We start from the raw sequence: 16,409 nt of genomic DNA on the forward strand, positions 1-16,409 counted from the left end.
GGGGAGAGAGAGGGAGGGAGAGGGAGGGAAAGAGGGTGGGAGGGAGGCAAAGAGAGGGAGGGAGGGAGAGAGGAAGGGAGAGGGAGAAAGGGGAGAGGAAGAGAGAAGAGGGAGAGGAAGAGAGAAAGGGAGGGAGGGAAAGAGAAGGAGGGAGGAGAGGAAGGGAGAGGAGAGAGGAGGGGAAAGAGGGAGGGAGAGGAGAGGGAGAGAGGGAAGGGAGGGAGGGAAGGAGAGAGGGAGAGAGGAGGGGAAAGAGGGAGAGAGAAAGAGGGAAGGAGAGACAGAGGCAAAGAGAGGGGGCAGAAGGGGAGGGAGAAGAGAGAGAAAGGGAGAAGAAGGGAGGGAAGGAGGGAGAAATAGAGAGGAAGGAGAGAGAAAGAGAGACGGGGGGGGGGAAGGAGGGAAAGAGAGAGCGAAAAGGGGAAGAGATAGAAAGTAAGATAGAGAGGGAGGGAGGGAGGGAGCCAGAGAGCTCCTGAGCAGGTGCAGAGTATTGTTCCTCTGGGAGGGCGGCGACCGGACTGCCAAGCCAAGCCGCGGCTGCGGTCTCCGGCTCTGGCCGCACGCCGGCAGGGCTTCCCCGGAGCGGGTGCTGAGGGGCCGCTTTGGGAGAAGCAGCTGCGCCGCCGCTGCTCTGCCTTCCATTGGATTAAAAATAGCGTCTCTCCGCCCCTCCGGATGGGCAGGCGGGCGGGCCTCGGCTGCGCGCTTCTGCCCCTGGCCGCGCCGCTCTCTCTGCCCGGGCTCGTCCGTCCGTCCGTCCTTTGGCGCCTCTGGCCAGCCAGCCAGCCAGCCAGCGCAGCTCTTCGGGTCCGGCCGGCGTCGGGGAAGATGGAGCGAGCCGCCTTGTTCGCGCAGGGGCGGGAGGCGCCGATGGCTGCCGGGGACGTGGGCGAGCTCTTGGTCCCCTACATGCCCACCATCCGGGTGCCCAAGACCGGCGACCGCGTCTACAAGACCGAGTGTGCCTTTTCCTACGACTCGCCCGTAAGTAGCGGCGGCTGCCCGGATAGTCCTTCCCCGCTCTCGGCGGGCTCCTCCGCGGCCGGGGATCCTGACTAAGTCTGCGCGCTCCATCCGCCCCCCCTCGCGTCCCTTTCACCCCGCTGCCTGCCCCCGGCCTGGTTTCCTGCGCGGGGTCGCGCTCACCCCGTTGCGCGGCGAGGCTTTCGCCCCCACTTTTCCGTCCCCCACCCCCACCTGTCCTTTCGTCTCGGGTTATATCTCCCCTCGTCCCCAGCGGAGTTCCCTCATTCCCCAGATCGATTCGTCTGAAGTGGAAAAGCTGGGCGGACCTGTAGGTATATCCCCCCTCCTCTCTACACACACACACACACAATTTTCCAGGACTCCCCTAGAAGTGAAGTTGTCTTGAGAAGACAACATAGGTTTGTTGTAGCTACTTTGCCTTGATGCCCAGCTTGGGGGCAGCGCCTAGCTAGCGAATGTAGAAAAAAAAAGCTCAAGGGAGTTGGATTGGTTTATGGAGGGCTTGGATGGGAGGCCACCAGGAGATGTCCAGGTTGGGAATGCCAGATTGGGAAGTTAAACACACACACACACACACACAAAAGAAAGAAAGCAAGAAAGAAAGTAATGGCAAACCAATTCCATTCCATAAGGACGTATCTTTAGAATTGCAAGTCCACTTTGACTTGAGGCAAATATTTTGCCAGGGACCCCCAAAAGTTTTTTGAGCTGGTTACAGGCCTCTAAATAGATTCCTTCCTCTATATGCAACTCGTCCCATTTTATTGGTAATATAGCCCAATTCTGCTGATCAACGCATCAGCTGCCCCATCTGCCTTTCCTTATTGGTAAGGGACTTCTGCCAGGAGTTTTTGGTTCTTGGGTTGCCAGCCAGATCTGAAAAAGTCATATATATTTTTGCTTAGCTTGTGTGTTCCTCACAATTCAGTGATTTTTATTTATTTATTTATTTATTTCGTCAAGCGATTATACGATTCCAGGTGTAAGTATAGACATAGTTATGAGTACATGAAATGGATACATATAAGAAAAATAAAAAAGAAACAATAGGACAGGGACGGTAGGCACGTTGGTGCGCTTATGCATGCCCCCTTTGAACCAGTTCTATCAAAGATATTTGTTCATGTAGCTACCTTTACTCAGTACCTTTAGTTTTGATCTTGGTGAGGTTTTTTTTTCTGAATTAACACCTTGCTAACCAACTAATTGGGTTAGCTGATGATTCAGCATGTGGTGCAAACCTAGGGAATGAGTTAACAAAGTAACAAAGTTAAGTGAGCTGTATGAAACACCCAGTCAATTTCTCAGTCTCATTAAGTTATCATCCTATCAGCCCTACTGCTTCTCTGGCTAATAATGATTGTTTTATCTCGGCTTTCTTGATATCTTTCCAAGCTGCTAAGCTAGTTCCTTCTGGTCTCTCTTGATTTATCAACATCAGCTTCAGAGGTGGTATTCAGCTGGTTCTGACCAGTTCTGGAGAACCGGTAGTGGAAATTTTGAGTAGTTCAGAGAACTGGCAAATCCCACCTCTGACTGGCCCTGCCCTCATCTATTCTTTGCCTCCCGAGTCCCAGCTGATCGGCTGGGTCTTCTTTTGTTGCCCTGCACAGGAGAACAGAGCTGGAAAGCAGGTTAGTGGGGTGGGGAGAGAATGGGGATTTTTCAGTAACCTTCTCCTGCCATGCCCACCAAGCCACGCCCACAGAACTGGTAGTAAAATTTTTTGAATCCCACCACTGATCAGCTTAACCCTGTTAATTTACTTGCTGGTAGATCACTGGTAAATTTCTGATTAGGTTGTAATAGACTTGTCTGGATGTTGCCTTCTTACTTATAAGAGATAGTTCTCAACTTACAGTCACTTAATGACTATTCAAAGTTATGGAAGACTTCCCCAGAGCTACTTATGACCCATTTTCAAAGTTACTATGGCCGCATGCACCCTCCCAGGTGGTCACGTGACTTAGCAAGCATCTCATGTTTACAGCTGTTTGCATCATTCTGCGGTCAAGTGACTATGATTTATGACGGGGTTGTGGTTTTTTTTTGTTTCTGGTGTTTACTTCTAGTTGTTAGCAAAAGTGCCCATCGGGGAAAATGGATTCACTTAACAACTGTAGTGTTTACTGAGTGGCCACTGCAAAAAATATAAAAAAATAAATAAATCAAGTTTGATCATGTGATGTCTCAATTTATGACCATCATATCTTACCATCATAATTCCAGGCTCAATTACAGTTGTAAAATGGGGACTATTTGTGGTTCCACAGGTGAAATACAATGAGTTCTGTCTAATATTTAGCAAGGATGGGAGGTGGATGGTGGGTGGGAATGACTGGTTAAGTTACAGATGCATTTTTGCCTGCAATCTGTAGTGTAAATTTGAACTCATCAGGGTTGCAAACATATTTATTTTTATTTATTTATTTGATTTGCCAATTGTTTACAAGATAATAAGTATAAATGTATACATAGTTGTGAATACATGAAATGGGTACATATAAGAAAAAAAAGAATAGAGAAACAATAGGACAGGGACGGTAGGCACGTTGGTGCACTTATGCCCACGCCCCCTATCTCGTACGATCTTGGTTCTAGATTGACGGTCTGTTCTTTCTCGACTAAATCCATTTTGTTATTGCTCTGCTTTTGAGGTCTGTGCTATAGATTTGCTCTTTGAACCTACCGGTACCTTTTCATTTTGTCTGTAAGGAAATTTGTTTTGATTTTCCTAAACCTGAACAAAACATAGAGTTTAATTATAAATGGAGTTTCAATATATGTTAGTTTTGCGTATTGAGAATCAATTGTGAGCCAAGAACAAAGAAAAAAAAAAAAGCTTTGATTGCAATTCCTTATTTCCACTCCAAGGCAGAAATAAAGCAGTATTTAATATTTTTTTTGTGGATATTTGTGACTTCTAATTGCTTCTCTTCAAAGTGGAAAAGTAAGCTCTACTTTGCTGCATTAATTTAGCCAGGTTCTCTTGAGTAACGTAGCTTTCTCAGTTTATGCAGTATTAAATGTGTTTGGCTAGCTTAGTATTTCTTAATCTTGCCAACTTTAAGTTAATGTGGGGACTTCCACTCCTAGAATTCCTAGGCAGTCTTGAGTTGAAGTTCACACATCTTAAAATTGAACTGGCAAATAGTTCCACCTGTGGGCTGTTCCTTGTGATAACTAAACTTGCAACTCCTTGCTAGCTAGGAGGAGGAAAAGCAAGGTAATTAAACTTGCAGCCACTAATATTTAGGAGCTACTGAACATAACAGGGAAGATATATTTTATTCTAGGAGACATTGATGCGTGAAAGTGTGATGCTGTTCTAGGTTTAGCACATTGAGGTCACAAGTAGCCCCGAGATCTTTCAAAGAAAGGCATATATTCTCCTTAGGATATTAGCTTGGACCATTCTTTACTTTTCCAGCTGTCACCCAAGCACTGCGAAGTAGATACATCCTCTTTCCTTTTTTCACATTGTCTGTCCCAAGTATGATATTCTCATTTTAGCAATGGTCAGCTTCAGCTGAATAGAAGCGTTGGGGCTTGGCTGTCTAGTTTCTCCTTCATGATCTGGGAGTAATGAATTCAGAACGGATTTTTGTTTTCTTTTTCATTCTCTGGGGCTGACCTTCTGGCTGGCCTTCTGTGACTCAGCAGAGCATTCTTTGCAGCATTTAGTTTTATGTCAAATGGAGTGATTTGCAAGTCTAATTCTAATTCATAAACATACAGAGGTGTGCGTAAGACCATCTGTCCATGCTACCACATTTCCTTGCATGCACTTTCTTGGCTGAGTGCATCCATGCACACGTTCATACATACATTGTATTATAGTTTCCTGTTTAACAGTTGCTGAGTTGGTTGCGAATAAGGTTTTGAGTCCAAATGTTGGTTTTGATCTAGAAAGCCCTGTATGGCTTCATCTTAGGGCAATGTATTTATTTATTTATCAAATTTAATGGCTGCCCATCTACCACAGGGTTAAACTCCAGGCGGCTTACAATATTAAAAAGATAAAAGTAAAATATAAGTAAAATGCTACAAAATATAAAACTACAAAATACAACAGCCAGAAGATGGGAAGGGAGGAATAAGATCAGCATGGGGTGGGTGCAGCAATCTAATATTAATCTATCAATCACCCCCAACATGAAGCATGAAGCACCTTCTTAGACACCCTGTTAATTCATACATTAATTGCATAATAGTTCCTGTTTAACAGCTGCTGAATTGGTTACCAAGAGGGTTTTGAGTCCAAATCTTAGTTTTGATCTAGAACAGGAGTCTCCAACCTTGGCAACTTTAAACCTTTAAGCAAAGCTGCCCGGGGAATTCTGGGAATTGATGTCCTCCGGGCTTAAAGTTGCCAAGGTTGGAGACCCCTGATCTAGAACACGGGTGTCAAACTCACGGCATCACGTTACCGTCATGTGACGTATCGCGATGTTTTTTTCCCCTTCGCAGAGCTGGGGTGGGCGTGGCCTGTGCATGACGCATCCAGCCCGCGGGCCACCAGTTTGACACCCCTGATCTAGAAAGCCCTGAATGGCTTTATCCTAGGATCTTGTTCCTTTGAAAAATCTAAGAGACATTAAGTTTTAGACACTGTCTTCTACTGTGTTAGTCCAAATGCTTTGGCATCCCTTGTCTCCAGAGAGTCATCTTGGCACCTGCCCTGTTGGAATTTTGGAAGGGCTGTCAAGACGGTTTCGTTTGAACAGGCTTTGGAGAAATGATTGGATCAAGTCCAGTTTTTATGCCAGCCAAGGAATGAGACTTGGGATGAAATGTGTGTTCCAAAGTTGGGACGTGAATTCCACCCTTATCATACTTGTATCTGATGTGGTAATGCAAGTACAAAAGGGAGAGAATTGTAGTGTGATTGACATTTTGTCATTTTGTGCTTACATATAACTAGATTTTGTTTTAATACGCCGCCTGTAATTTTTATGTTTTCATATTGCTGTATTTATAGGTCTGAGATTGTTGTATGTCACAGAATTTCTGCTGATTGATGTTTATTGGGATTAATTTATCAGAAGCATAAGCTGCCCAGAGTCATTTGGTTGAATTTGGAGATTGTAGAAAATCAAATGGATGGATGGATGGATAGAATTAGAATTAGAATTCTTTTATTGGCCAAGTGTGATTGGACACACAAGGAATTTGTCTTGGTGCAAATGCTCTCAGTATACATAAAAGAAAAGATGCATTCGTCAAGAGTCAAGAATCATAAGGTACAGTTTATAATAGTCATAGGCTACAATAAGCAATCAAATCATACTAGGAAACAGTCAATATAAATCATAAGGATCAAAGCAACAAAGTTACAGTCATACAATCACAAGTGGGAGGGGATGGGTGATAAGGAATGATGAGATTAATAGTAATAGTGGTGCAGACTTTGTAAATAGTTGGACAATGGTGAGGGAATTATTTGTTTAGCATAGTGATGACATTCGGGAAAAAACTGTTCTTGTGTCTAGTTGTTCTGGTGTGCAGTGCTCCATAGTGTCATTTTGAGGGAAGGAGTTGAAACAGTTTATGTCTGGGATGTGATAGATAGATAGATAGATAGATAGATAGATAGATAGATAGATAGATAGATAGATGATAGATAGATAGATAGATAGATGATATTGTGAGAGTCTTGGAAAGTACACATAGAAATAGACAAAATTTTCCTTTTCTAGTTGCTTGAGCTCAAAATAACATGGTTACCCCAAAGTTTCCACTGATTTTACTTCTTTATCCAGCTCTCTTCTCTTAAGTAGGAGAAAGTCTGTGACAACTGATCCTTTTATTAAAAAGTTTTTTTTCTTCAGGAAAGGTTTGTAGATTCCTACAAGGTCACCTTTATTCAAATTTGGAATGATTTTTGTAAAACCTCTTCTCAAGTTCCATCTTTTAGTAGCTCTTTCAGAGTATAAGGAAGCAGAGGGACAGCTCCTTAAATCAATGGACATTATTGATACATGTGCAGTTATGTTGGAGAAAATAGAGGCACTCAAGAGGCTGCTTCCTGAAGTTAGATGGGAAAAAAATGAGAATTAATGGATCTCAGAAAGGTGCTTTGCTGGATGGATCTGACCTCTGAAACATCAGCAACTCCGCTTGGCTAATTTTTAACTTTTCTCCATTTAGCTATTGTAAGTGTAGCCATTCCAGGCAGAGCCAGTAGTTAATGGGATAGTAGACATTTTCCCAATAATTTTGTTAAATAGCATACAAGTAAAAGTTATACATTTATAGGACAAACAAATACATAAAAAAGCACACACAAACACACACACACACACACTTTATATAGAGGTATAGAAAGAGAAAGGAAAAGAGAAAAGGAGAAACTTCTTTTATATCCACCAAGAATTTTTTTTATTTATTACTCATCTATTAGATTTTCATCCTGTCTTTAAATTTTTTATCAATAATTCAAGATGGTTGACTTACCTAATACATCTGCCTCTTATTTGCCCTACAACAACCTTGTAAGGTAGGTAGGGCTGAGAGAGAATGACTTGCCCTAAAGTCATCTAGCTGGTTTTTATACCCAAGGCAGGACTAGAACTCACAGTCACCTAGTGGTTGGCTCAAAGTCATCCAGCTGGTTTTTATGCCTAAGACAGAACTAGAACTCACAATCTCTTTATGATTGGCCCAAAGTAACCCAGCTGGCTTTCATACCTAAAGCGGGACTAGAACTCACAGTCACCTAGGGATTGGCTCAAAGTCATCCAGCTGGTTTTCGTATCTAAGGCGGGACTAGAACTCACAGTCTCCTGGTTTCTAACCTGATGTCTTCACCATTCAGCCAAACTGACTGTAATCACAAGAGTCTAATGTAGAATAATCAACATGAACGTCTTATCGCTATCTCTTAAAACAGGGGTCCCCAACCGCCGGTCCGTGGACCGTACCGTCCGCGGAACAAGTCTTACCGGGTCGCTGGTTTGGCGCTGCCATCTTTTTGAAAGGCGCTTCCGGTGAGCTTTTCCGGTAGAAAGCTCACCGGAAGCACTTTTTCATCAAAAAAAAGATGGCGGCGCCCAGTTGATGCGTGTACCGGGTCGCGCGCCCAGCTGATGCCATGTACCGGGCCGCAGCATAAAAAAGGTTGGGGATCACTGTGTTAAAATACAACATTTCTTCATCCCTTTAAAGTATAAGCAAACACCTCTTTCCTCCAAGACACTTTCCATCATTACAGAAAGAAATAGAGAAAGCAGAGGAAGAAATTCAACAAAACTAAGAAATTTCATCCTGGCCTGGCTGTCAATGAGGATGATGATGGTGAAATGGGGGACAAAGAAATGGAAGAAGTCAAGGAAGAACTTGCAAAAGGCAACATCTGTGAATGTAAAGGCCTTGTCCTGTATTAGGGACATACAGAACATTCCGTTCTGGTGCTGGTGAACAATGGAACATTCCACGTTTCTCTTGGGTTGCCCCATATGGGTCCTACTTGGTATGATCCAGGAGCAGAATTCTTTTCTGCTCATTTTATTTTCTACATTCCCTCTGTTCTTTCTAGTTTTCTTTGGCACTCAAATTTTTAAAAGTTCCTGTCCTTTCTTTTGGCTACGTTTTTGGTTTAGGCAGATACTTTGGAACAGTGGTGGGATTCAATTTTTTTTTTTACTACCGGTTCTGTGGGCGTGGCTTGGTGGGCGTGGTGTGGCTTGGTGGGTGTGGCTTGGTGGGCGTGGCAATGGAAGGATACTACAAAATCTCCATTCCCTCCCCACCCCGCTAACCTGCTTTCCAACTCTGTTCTCCTGTGCAGGACAACAAAAGAAGACCTAGCCGATCAGCTGGGACTCGGGAGGCGGAGAATAGATGAGGGCAGGGCCAGTCACAGGTGGGATTTGCCGGTTTTCTGATCTACTCAAAATTTCTGCTACCAGTTCTCCAGAACTGATGAGAACCTGCTGGATACCACCTCTGCTTTGGAAATTTGGCATCTATTGCTGACACACCAGTTGTGATTAAACTGAGTTGATACGGTAATGGTGGGAAATGGTGTATAAGCAATCCTTGACACACAGCAATAATGGAACTTGCTCATCATGGTTATAAGTCGTGACAGTTGTAATTCAGGTCACCCACATGACTATTCCAATTTTTTGACTCTTTCCCCCCCCCCCCCCGATGGTTGTTAAGCAAACACCACGGTTGTGGTCAATTTTGCCAAAAACCAAGAAGAAAATGTCAGTTTTCAGCAACATATGGTCAGTGTGACTGTGGGACATTGCAAATGGCTGGTTGTTGAGTGCCTGAAATATCACATGACTGTTGGGGAGAGGAGACAACCATCAAAATTGTGGTTATTAAGTAATTCACACAGTTGTTAAGCAATTCTAGCTTTCCCATTGACTTTGCGTGTCAGAAGCTGGCTAGGAAAGTTGCAAGCAGCAGTCATGTGCCCCAGGATATTGAAGCCATCATAAATACCTGCCAGTTACCAAGCACCCAAATGTTGACCATGGGGATGCAGAGATGATTATAAGAGTGACAACCGATTGTAAGCCATTTTTTTTCAGCACCCTTGTAACTTCAAATGGTCACAAAATGAATGGTTGTAAATTGTGGATCACCTGTATTTAGAATTTGAAGAGGAGTTTCACATGTTTTAGTGGGCTGTAATAAAACCTAGACAGCTAGCGTATCAGGTGTCAGACTTGGAAACCATATTTTACTTGTAAGCTTTGAGGCTGCCACATTTAGTGCCTGGAATTTGGGAGTTCATAGCGAGTAGAAGACTAGACACAACAACATTCTTTCTCAGAAGTTAAGGACATGTGGCCCTGCACCTGGAAAAGAGTGTCTGGAGGAATGTTTCCAGTTGGGACGATGTTTGATTGGGCCATGTGATGGACTGATGGGTGCAGGGGTGGGAAGGGAAAACCCAGAACTCTCAGATTCGGCGTTTCCCAGATGTGCCAATATGACAACTCTGATAAAAAGGAACTTTGTGCGATGACCCAGGATGAGATACAAAATAAACACAGTCACAAAAACAGGTGAAGCCCCTTTTATTCCCTTCACTTTGCTTCAAAGCTCCAAATATCCTTGACTGGAGACAAAAAACTCCCCCTCAAGCAGTTACGAAAAGGAGGAAATGCCGTTTAAACTAAAAATGCCTATAAATTATAAAGAGTAAAAACAATACAAACCACACTGAAGCAATTAAGGGAACCAGGCAAGATAAGGTCTTGAAGATGTCCACAGATATCAGAACACACACTGGGAAGGACACCAAACTCAAGAGACGAATGACAGACTAGAGATATTTCCACGCTTTGTTTCCAGCACTGACCCATACGCATGTCTTTCCTTTTAACCAGTTCTCACAGCTGCAGCCGATGGAGAGGATCAAGGCCCTTTCCTCCCCCGTAGACCATGCCATTCACATCTCTCCCTTATCCTCTCCTCCCTGTGTGCCTAGGATGGAGAGGGGATGGGCCTGGGTCCTCCTCTGACTGCCCAGCCGCCTCTGCCCTTCCCCAGCCTCCTCCAAAACCTCCAGAGCCACCCTTCCACTTCCTGTCTGCTGTTCCTCCTCTCCCTCAGAGTCAGTCTCCACCAGGGGCATGACTTTGCCTTTAGGAGCCAAGACAACATAAAAATCTTATGGCACCTAAAATCAATACATTTATTAAGACATAAACTTTTCTGTCCTGGCTAAGTTAACGTTCTCGTCTTCCTTTATATTTAAAGAAGGAAAATTCATTTTTGAAATGTTAAAATTTTCTTCTACTTCCCGAGTTCCTTTTCTCTGTGCCCTCTTTGAAAGAAAATTATTGCAAATATTTGTAAGCTGTTTTTAAATTATAAACCCGTTTGGAAGCACTGGCAAAAAGGCAACATTTTAGATGAGTAAGTCACTAAATATATACAGGTAGTCCTCGACTTACAGCCATTCATTTAGTGACCGTTCAAAGTTGCAACAGCACTGAAAAAAGTAACCTACGACCATTTTTCACATTTACGACACATTTGCAGCATCCCCAAGATTATGTGAGCAAAATTTGGATGCATGGCAACTGGCTCATATTTATGACGGTTGCAGATCATATGATCCTTTTGCCATTGCTCCAGAAAACCTCCACTCCAACCAATAACTCTGAAGACAGACATCTTCTCAAAAGTTCCTTCTATTTGGATAGTAAAGTGGCACAACTGTGGAATCCCAAACCTGAAAATTCCAGGCTTCCTTGCAATAAGTAAAAACTACCAATCCATCCCCTGCACCCATCATCACATCACACGCCCCAATCACCCCCGTTGACTTAGAAAAAGAATGTTATTATGTCTAACTACATACACTCCAAGAAATTCCCCATCCTTCCATTTTCCCAGGCTCAAAATGTGGCAGTGTGGGAGCATCTGGTCTCAATATGGCTTCCAAAGCTGACACCCTTTTCTGTGACCTTCTGACAAATCAAAGTCAATGGGGAAGCCAGATTTACTTAAAAAAAAACATGTTACTAATTGAACAACTTCAGTGGTTCACTTAACAAGTGTGGCAAGAAAGATTGTAAAATGGGGCAAAGCTTACTTAAAAATGCCTCGTTTAGTGGCAGAAATTTGGGGCTCAATTATGATCATAAGTTGACCATAAAATATGTGGTTTTTTTTTTAAATCCAGAGGAATCTGACAAATATGAAGGCAGAAATAGGGGAAATGTTGGGGAATACTTTTCTTCCTTTCAACACTTTGCTTTACTCCTCTTGTTAAGAATATATATTTCAAGGAGTCTCTGCTTTTAGTGGTTGGATCGTCTCTTTTTAAGATTGTTTGTCCATGAAAAGTTCTGTACGCATTCAAAGGCAACTCAGCTGCCTGGTGTTTATCATCTGGCTGGAAGATACTGGTAGGTTATATTTATAACCCCCACACTTCAAATCTCAAGTGTCACCCAGCAGGTCTCTCTGAATAGGCAGTTGGGCTGATTAGGAAGGCCAAAAATATTACCAAACAATGTTATAGATTTAAATGCTTAAGGTCGACTGGCTGAAGGACATCCTTCTGTACCGAAAGCTTACGTAGCTAAAACTTTGCTAAGGCTTCATTCCAAGATACTTAAAATCTGTGATGATTGAGGGCTATATTGTTACATAAGCAGAAAATGGGCATTAGGATGTACTTGTTTTGCAACGACTCCTAAACTGGGAGTCTCTGTATGGAGAGGTGCATTGTATTTTTAACCATTTAATTAACCTGAATCAAAAATAATGGTTTGTTGAGGTTTGCTTCATTTGTTGCAATTGAACTGTGCTTATCTTTTCTGCAAACAAATGTCAATGGCAAGCTCAAATTACACCACCTACTAACCCATGGTTAGCTGAATACAGTAAGAGTTTACTTTAACAGATTTAACAGATAATCAGAGTTGGAAGGGATCTTGTAGGACCCTACACCATTTCTGACAAATGGCAGTCCAATCTCTTCTTGAAAGTCTCAAGCTCCCACAACTTCCGAAGGCAACTTCTGTTCCATTGGTTGATTGTTCTCACTGTTAGAAAGTTTCTCCTTATTTCCAGGTTGAATCTCTCCTTGATCAGTTTCCATCCATTTATTCCTTGTCTGGCCTTCGGGTGCTTTAGAAAATAGCTCTGTGGCAGCCCCTCAAATATTGGAAGACTGCTATCCGGTCTCCCCTGGTCCTTCTCTTCACTAGACTAGCCATGCCATACTGAATCAATCTAACTTTGTGCGCTGCACTGAACCATCAACGAATCACGCTGCCTTGGTTTGAGAACAGAACAACCCACAAACTACAGTTTATTTTAGCCAGTACTACTCTATAGGTTTTGACTTTGGGATGGAAACTTTCCTATACATCCTCAATTCTAGGAAGTGCTCAGTTGCTGTCCAAACTCAATCCTAGGCTTCAAGTTTGGGCTCAATTGCGGCCGTAGGTCAAGGAGTACCTGTCGTGTCCCTAATTGCACCCTTCTTTAACCGTGTTCCTACTGTGACACTGAACACCCATCAATGTGGAATACTATAAACAAGCGGAGAAATGGATCATCTTCTTCTAGATTAAACTGTAGTTGTCTTAAAAGAGCAGATGGACAGCATGGGGAGGAGGCCCAGGTGACTGTCATGGCAAAGAGCGCCTATTTTTGGCTTGGAATAGCTGTATTTTTGACAGCTGTATAAAATGGGACAGCTGTAGCCATTCTTGGATCTGAGAAAATGCCTGCAGTGATCTAAATGCTTCAATATCCTTGCATGTTAGATTACTGTAAAGCACTCTACATGGGGCTACAAAAATTTTGGGCTCTATTGTGGTTGTAAATCAAGGATTACGTGTAGCTCCTTGGATATAGGCTTTCTAACGTGCTGTTCCCCAGTATGGGAACCTTGATAGAGACATCACTGTGAATAGCTCAGCTTTTTTTAAAAAAATGTATTTATGACACACGTACCTCCTCACCAAACTTTGGGATTCTCTTGCCATGTTTTCAGCTTTTGAGTGGCTTGAAAGTACTGTTGTTCAGACTTTGCTGTTTTCCTTTATAAAGGAAGAGCTGAACAAGCTTCTTGGATGAGAAACGAAACATCTTTGAAAAAAAAAAAACAGAAAGTCCAGTTGCCTCTTGAAAAAAAGCATATTTGGGTTTCCTTTATAAATTGTTCTGAAGTCTTTGGTTGTCTCACGTCTTACAAATACTCAAGTCAAACAATAATTTTAAAGAAAATATAGCACGAAACAAAGAACAGAAATCTACATACAAAAAAAACCATGCCTTTGATGTTCAAAATTATTCAAGGACAGTCTAAATCCAAAAGGCTTGCAATGTTTTTATGTTCTTTAAGCCTTCCCTCAGTTTTTCTTAGCCACATTATCTGCTGGAAAATGCTAGTGGCTATTAGGAGCAGATTGCTTAGGAAGAGGAAAAAGACAATTGTTCCAGAATTATTTATGTGTCACTTGCATTTATTTAATTATCACAAGTGCTTTGATGCCATTTCAGAGCTATTATTATTTGAAATTTATTGTATCCCATATTCTCCAGGTAGCTCAGAAGGAAATAATACAGAGTTATCCTGTGCAATAAACATATAAAATGTATCACTTATAATGTTCAATCAGATTGTCTAACACAGGGATGTCAAACTTGCGGCCCACGGGCCAGATGCGTGACGTGCTGGCCCCGCCCCTGCCCAGTTTAGCGAAGGGGAAAAAAGTCCCGATATGTCACGTGACGCTGCCATGATGATGCAAGTTTGACACCCCTGGTCTAACAGCACCATTATTCTATTAGTCAACTCTTCCTTTGTTCCCAAATAGAAAGCGAGTCTTCAGAAATTCGAATATTAAGAATGAGAGTGCAAATACTATTTCTGGTTTGAGCTTATTCTGTGGCAAATATGCTCGAGGTTCATAAAGTAGGAGGGGGAGTGTCACAAGGAAAATATGTTGCAAGGAAAATTTGCAAGGAAAATTTGCAAGGAAATGCCTTTTACAGGGTTTTTGTTATTGGCTGTTTCCACTGTGATTGTCCTTTGTGAGCAGGAACGCTGTGCGTAGCTTCTATTTCCTTTGAATGATTGCAACGTGTTCTGAAAATATGATCTATACCCGCTGGTCCAAGAAAAGTTGGAGACCCTTGCCTATACAGATTGTGTGTCTGTGTAGGTGGAAGGGTGTATATATGTATGTGTGTATCTAAGACCACACCTGGAATACTTGCATCCAGTTTTGGTCACCACACTAGAAAAAAGATGTTGAGATTTGGGGGAAAAATTGCAAAGAAAAGCAACTAAGATGATTAAAGGCTTGGAGACTAAAACATATGAAGAACGGTTGGAGGATTTGGGTTTGGTTAGTCTAGTGAAAAGAAGGACTATGGAGGACATGATAGCAGTCTTCCAATATCTGAGGGGCTACCACAAAGAAGAGGAATGGTTAAAGGTGGGAAAGAAGAGAAGACCAAAGGGGAGGTATTATACCAGTCAATGGATTGTCATATACAAGAAGGAACAGAGTTCTTTGTTGCCCCAGAAGACAGAACTAGAACCAGTGTTAAAACTATAGAAAAGTGATATATTAGGAGGAACTTCCTAATGGCAAAGCTGTCAACCAGTAAGTTAGATTATCTTATGAAATAGTATTTTCCTCTTTATAAAGTTTTAAAATGGGGGCTGGATAGCCATCTGTCCAAAGTGATTTATCAGATTATGCACATAGCTGGAAGTTGGATTAGAAGACATTTGAGGTATCTCCCAATTCTTTGATTCTTTAAAGGGGAATTTATATCCCTCACTGTGCTGAAGAATTCTGTCAGGTGCCTCAAATATGCCCTAAATAATTTTCTGTTCTTCTCTACAGGATTCCGAAGGAGGCCTTTATGTTTGCATGAATACTTTCCTGGGATTTGGAAGGGAACATGTAGAAAGGCATTATCGCAAGACAGGACAATGTGTATACTTACATATCAAGCGGCATATGAGAGAGGTAAGTGCTACTCTATCGAAGACTTCAGAAGGCTGCTTCAAAAGTTGTTATTTGAACATTTATATTTGTTTGAAAATGTAATGTGATGAATGGCATTATAAAGTTGTGCAGTTCATGAATATCTATTGAGGACATTCCGCTTCCAAGACCTCTCCTGGTCTCTATCTTTGTAATGGAAGCTTCATCAATATGTGGTCTGAATTGTAGAGTATTCCTTGGTTTTGTAGATATAGAGCAGGGGTGTCCAACCTTGGCAACTTTAAGACTTGTGGACTTCAATTCCCAGAATTCCTCAGCCAGCAATTCTGGGAATTGAAGTCCACAAGTCTTAAAGTTGCCAAGGTTGGACACCCCTGATATAGAGGAACTTGGTCATAGAGGCATTGGCAGTGATGATTCATCTCTATTAGGAACTGGTTAGATCCCACTTTGAATACCATGGTCTGTTCTGGGTATCTATTAGTCTTTCAGGGTAGGCCAGATCAAGAAACAGAAGCAAGGGGTTTTTCAATAATGTTATTTATTAATAGAAGAGAATATATTCAAAGATAAATTGTGAGGTCTTGGGTGGCTCTCTGAGCTTGGTTGTTTTCTTACAGATGTTTCATTACCAAATGAATGAAATCCCAAAGGTGCTTTTTCAAGAGGCAACTGATTTTTCTGGTTTTTCTTGGAAGACGTTTCACTTCTCATCCAAGAAGCTTCTTCAGCTCTTCAATGAGAAGCGAAACATCTTCAAAGAAAAACAAAGAAAGTCCAGTTGCTTCTTGAAAAAGCACCTTTGAGACAACCATGACCTGGATGACTGAGAATCTCCAATGAAATGATCTGCAAGCTCAGAAAGGTAACATGTAGTGATAGCATATTACTTACTGGTAATTGGGTAATGAAACATTTGTAAGAAAACAACCAAGCTCAGATAGCACAAAGAACCTCACAGGTTCT

The 16,409-nt window shown here is 42.2% G+C and overlaps 1 protein-coding gene across 3 annotated transcripts in view; it reads left to right on the forward strand.

The window, feature by feature from the left end:
- Nucleotides 1-547: 547 nt before the first annotated feature.
- USP13 (ubiquitin specific peptidase 13) overlaps nt 548-16,409 on the forward strand; it is a 104,199-nt gene continuing 88,337 nt past the window's right edge. Inside the window, exons 1-2 of one of the 3 annotated variants that reach the window (XM_087965384.1) lie at nt 548-987; nt 15,339-15,464. In XM_087965384.1, the coding sequence (XP_087821510.1) occupies nt 679-987; nt 15,339-15,464 (435 nt within the window). In that variant the 5' untranslated portion in view covers nt 548-678. The remainder of the gene's footprint in view (nt 988-15,338; nt 15,465-16,409) is intronic. The other 2 variants (XM_087965383.1, XM_087965385.1) reach the window with 2 other exon arrangements.

Source organism: Notechis scutatus, chromosome 4 (genome assembly GCF_049901735.1).
Source record: "Notechis scutatus isolate UNSWTSFEM ecotype Mainland chromosome 4, rNotScu1.2, whole genome shotgun sequence".
NCBI classification, from domain to species: domain Eukaryota; kingdom Metazoa; phylum Chordata; class Lepidosauria; order Squamata; family Elapidae; genus Notechis; species Notechis scutatus.